At 53.9% G+C, this 2,622-nt stretch overlaps 1 protein-coding gene across 1 annotated transcript; it reads left to right on the top strand.

Moving 5' to 3' along the window:
• The first annotated feature begins 1,110 nt into the window (after nucleotides 1–1,110).
• LOC123170524 (histone H2A-beta, sperm-like) lies at nucleotides 1,111–1,947 on the top strand. The gene is made up of 2 exons (XM_044588381.1): nucleotides 1,111–1,392; nucleotides 1,540–1,947. The coding sequence occupies exons 1-2, from the start codon at nucleotides 1,150–1,152 to the stop codon at nucleotides 1,759–1,761; spliced, it is 465 nt and encodes a 154-aa protein (XP_044444316.1). The 5' UTR covers nucleotides 1,111–1,149; the 3' UTR covers nucleotides 1,762–1,947.
• The last annotated feature ends 675 nt before the right edge of the window (nucleotides 1,948–2,622 follow it).

Genomic DNA, 2,622 nt, shown 5'->3' with positions numbered 1-2,622 from the left:
ATTGGTTATTACGTCTGCTTGATAAACTGCCGGATGTACAGAAGCTTGCTTCCTTGATGATCATGTGGAGGATTTGGTATGCAAGAAATGAGATCACACATCATAAACGCCCAGTCCCGATCGAGGCCTCGCGCCGGTTCCAATCGAGTTATATCAATTCCCTACTTGCAATACAACAGCATCCCGAGGTGGACTTGACAAAGGGCAAGCAGGTGATCGATTACTCGGGAAGCATGTCAAAAAAAACACATGAAATAATAGCCACACCTCAATGGAAGGCCCCTGATGTGAACTATGCTAAACTGAATGTTGACGGTGCTTTTCTGAAGGAGGATGGTGCAGCCGCGGCTGGGATGATTTTGCGTGATCATGAAGGCGCAGTCATCTTCGCCGCGACGCGGGTGCTCTTTAGTTGTGGGAGCCCTCTAGAAGCGGAGATGGCAGCTATGGACGAGGGGCTTCGGCTTGCTCTCCATTGGTCCAGCTTGCCGTTGGTTGTTGAAACGGATTGCGCCGAATTGTTGAAGCTGGTGCAATCTAATGATATGGAGCGATCGAGGTATGCGAACCAGATTAATGAGATCAGAAGGATTCTTACTCATGAAAGAAACATTAGTCTAGCTAAAATTAGTAGGTATGCAAATGTAGCGAGTCACACCCTTTCTTGTATGGGGCGCTCGCAACAGCGCACTGCCTGTTGGCTTCGAAACTCCCCAGTCGAAATAGCTAGCATCGTCATCTCTGAATGTAATCACTATGGTTGATGAATGAAAAGTTCCTTTCCCGCAAAAAAAAAAGAAGGAAGAAAAAAAAACGTTCCGATCGAAGAAACGCGCACGCGCATGCCTACGAATCGAAATCATTCTCCCGGCCGGTTCCCCAAAGTTTGAATTTCGTCTCCCTCAGCCAAAAACGATTGAGGAAAAGAAGAAGAGAAAAGAGAGGAGGAAGTTAGCGCATCCACGTAACGGAGATCTAGATCGTGCATGCATGGTAACTGGACACGCGCACGCACGCACGAGCGTTGTGATTGGAGGATTTGACCCTCCCACGGATCGCGCCCCACATATAAAAGGAAGGAAACCCATCCAAATCCAATCCACCAACCGAAGCAGTTCCTTCCGATCCAGCGCCAAAAATAACACGACGATGTCTGCAGTCAGTTCCCCGTCGCCGGCCGACCTGAGAAAACAACAAGAAGAAGAAGAAGAAGTAAAGAAGAGGATACGACGCGCGCTGTGGAACATAGGCACGTCGTGGCCCCTCAAGGCCGGGATCAAGTTCCCGATCAGCCGCGTCGGGCGGTACCTCAGGCAGGGCCGCTATGCGCCTCGCGTCGCGGCGCTGGCCCCCGTCTTCCTCGCCGCCGTCCTCGAGTACCTCGTTGCCGAGGTCACAACCGATCCGATTCCTTTCCCCTCCCTTCCTCCTCGACCATCTCCCTTCTTCTCCTCGTGTTCCACTTCCACGCCACGGCTAACGACTTCCTTTCCTTTCTGGTGGGTCGCCTCTTGAATCGCATCGCATGCATGCCTGCAGATCCTGGAGATGGCCGGCAACGCGGCCAAAGCCAACAAGAAGAAGCTCATCACCCCTCGCCACCTGCTTCTCGCCATCCGCAACGACAACGAGTTCAGCAGGCTGCTCGCCGGCGTCACCATCGCCCAGGCCGGCGTCGTATCCTACATCAACCCCGTGCTGCTCCCCAAGAACAACAAGACCGCGCACAAGGCCGGCAAGTTCAAGTCCTCCACAAGTTAAACAAGGCCGCCGCCGAGGAGTAGTACGTACGCTGCATGCATGCATGTAGTACGTGTTGCCGAGTTGCGTCCTGTATCTATATGTATGTAATGGTTCATGCATGCTTTCTCTTGTTCTGTCGGTAGTGTCCTTCTGATTCTCGGTACTATGTAATGGTTCGTGGTATCTGTTCATCCTGTACTCCTGTATCTGTATGTAATTAATGGTTCATAGTTTGGTTGATCCGTGGTTCCTGCTGATCCGTGGAAACTGAATCGTTTGGCCTTTCATCTACTACCACTATGAAAACATGAGAGGGCAGATCCAAATCACTATCTGAGTCATTAATTACACAATCTAACGGCCTAAAGCCTTCGTTAACGACATCGATCGCTAACCAAATCACCCCGTGTCCTCTCTTCTCTCCGCGAAAAACCCCCGCACGCCGCACTTCTCAAGGCCGCGTCAGCTGCTCGGCCCCCACCGCCGACGCCGCCAACCGCTTGCCCCGCCCCACCTTCTCGCCGCGCCGCCGCCCCACTATTTCTTTTCACTGTGGTTTCCTTCTTTCCCGTGGAGAGGTTCCAAAGCCACCCCACGTTCGATCTGGAACTAGACGAGGGGTTGCCACCGCCCCGTTCCTCGCGCCGGTCGTGGAAGAGAGAGGGAGAGAAGCGGTGCCAGCTTAGGTGGACCTAGACGAGTGCTTGCCACCGGCCCGTTCATTGCGCCGGTCATGGAAGATAGAGAGCGAGATCGAAGTGAAGCGCCGCGGCGGCGCAGGCCGTCGCCTCCTTAAGCGCGACCTGGAGTCCTGGACGTGGCGGGCCGGGTGTGGTGACCTGGCTGCGGTCGCCGTCGACAGCGCACTCCACGCGTGGC

The sequence above is a fragment of the Triticum aestivum genome, chromosome 7D (assembly GCF_018294505.1).
Source record: "Triticum aestivum cultivar Chinese Spring chromosome 7D, IWGSC CS RefSeq v2.1, whole genome shotgun sequence".
In the NCBI taxonomy this organism is placed as follows: Eukaryota; Viridiplantae; Streptophyta; class Magnoliopsida; order Poales; family Poaceae; genus Triticum; species Triticum aestivum.
Note: the sequence above shows the minus strand (reverse complement) of the source record. Positions and strands in the feature narration are given on the sequence as shown.

What these genes read in the sequence shown, in the direction of transcription:
- LOC123170524 (XM_044588381.1), top strand. Translation starts at nt 1,150, where the DNA reads ATGTCTGCAGTCAGTTCCCCGTCGCCGGCCGACCTGAGAAAACAACAA. An exon ending in TCGAGTACCTCGTTGCCGAG is followed by an intron (nt 1,393 to 1,539) that starts GTCACAACCGAT and finishes GCATGCCTGCAG; the next exon opens with ATCCTGGAGATGGCCGGCAA.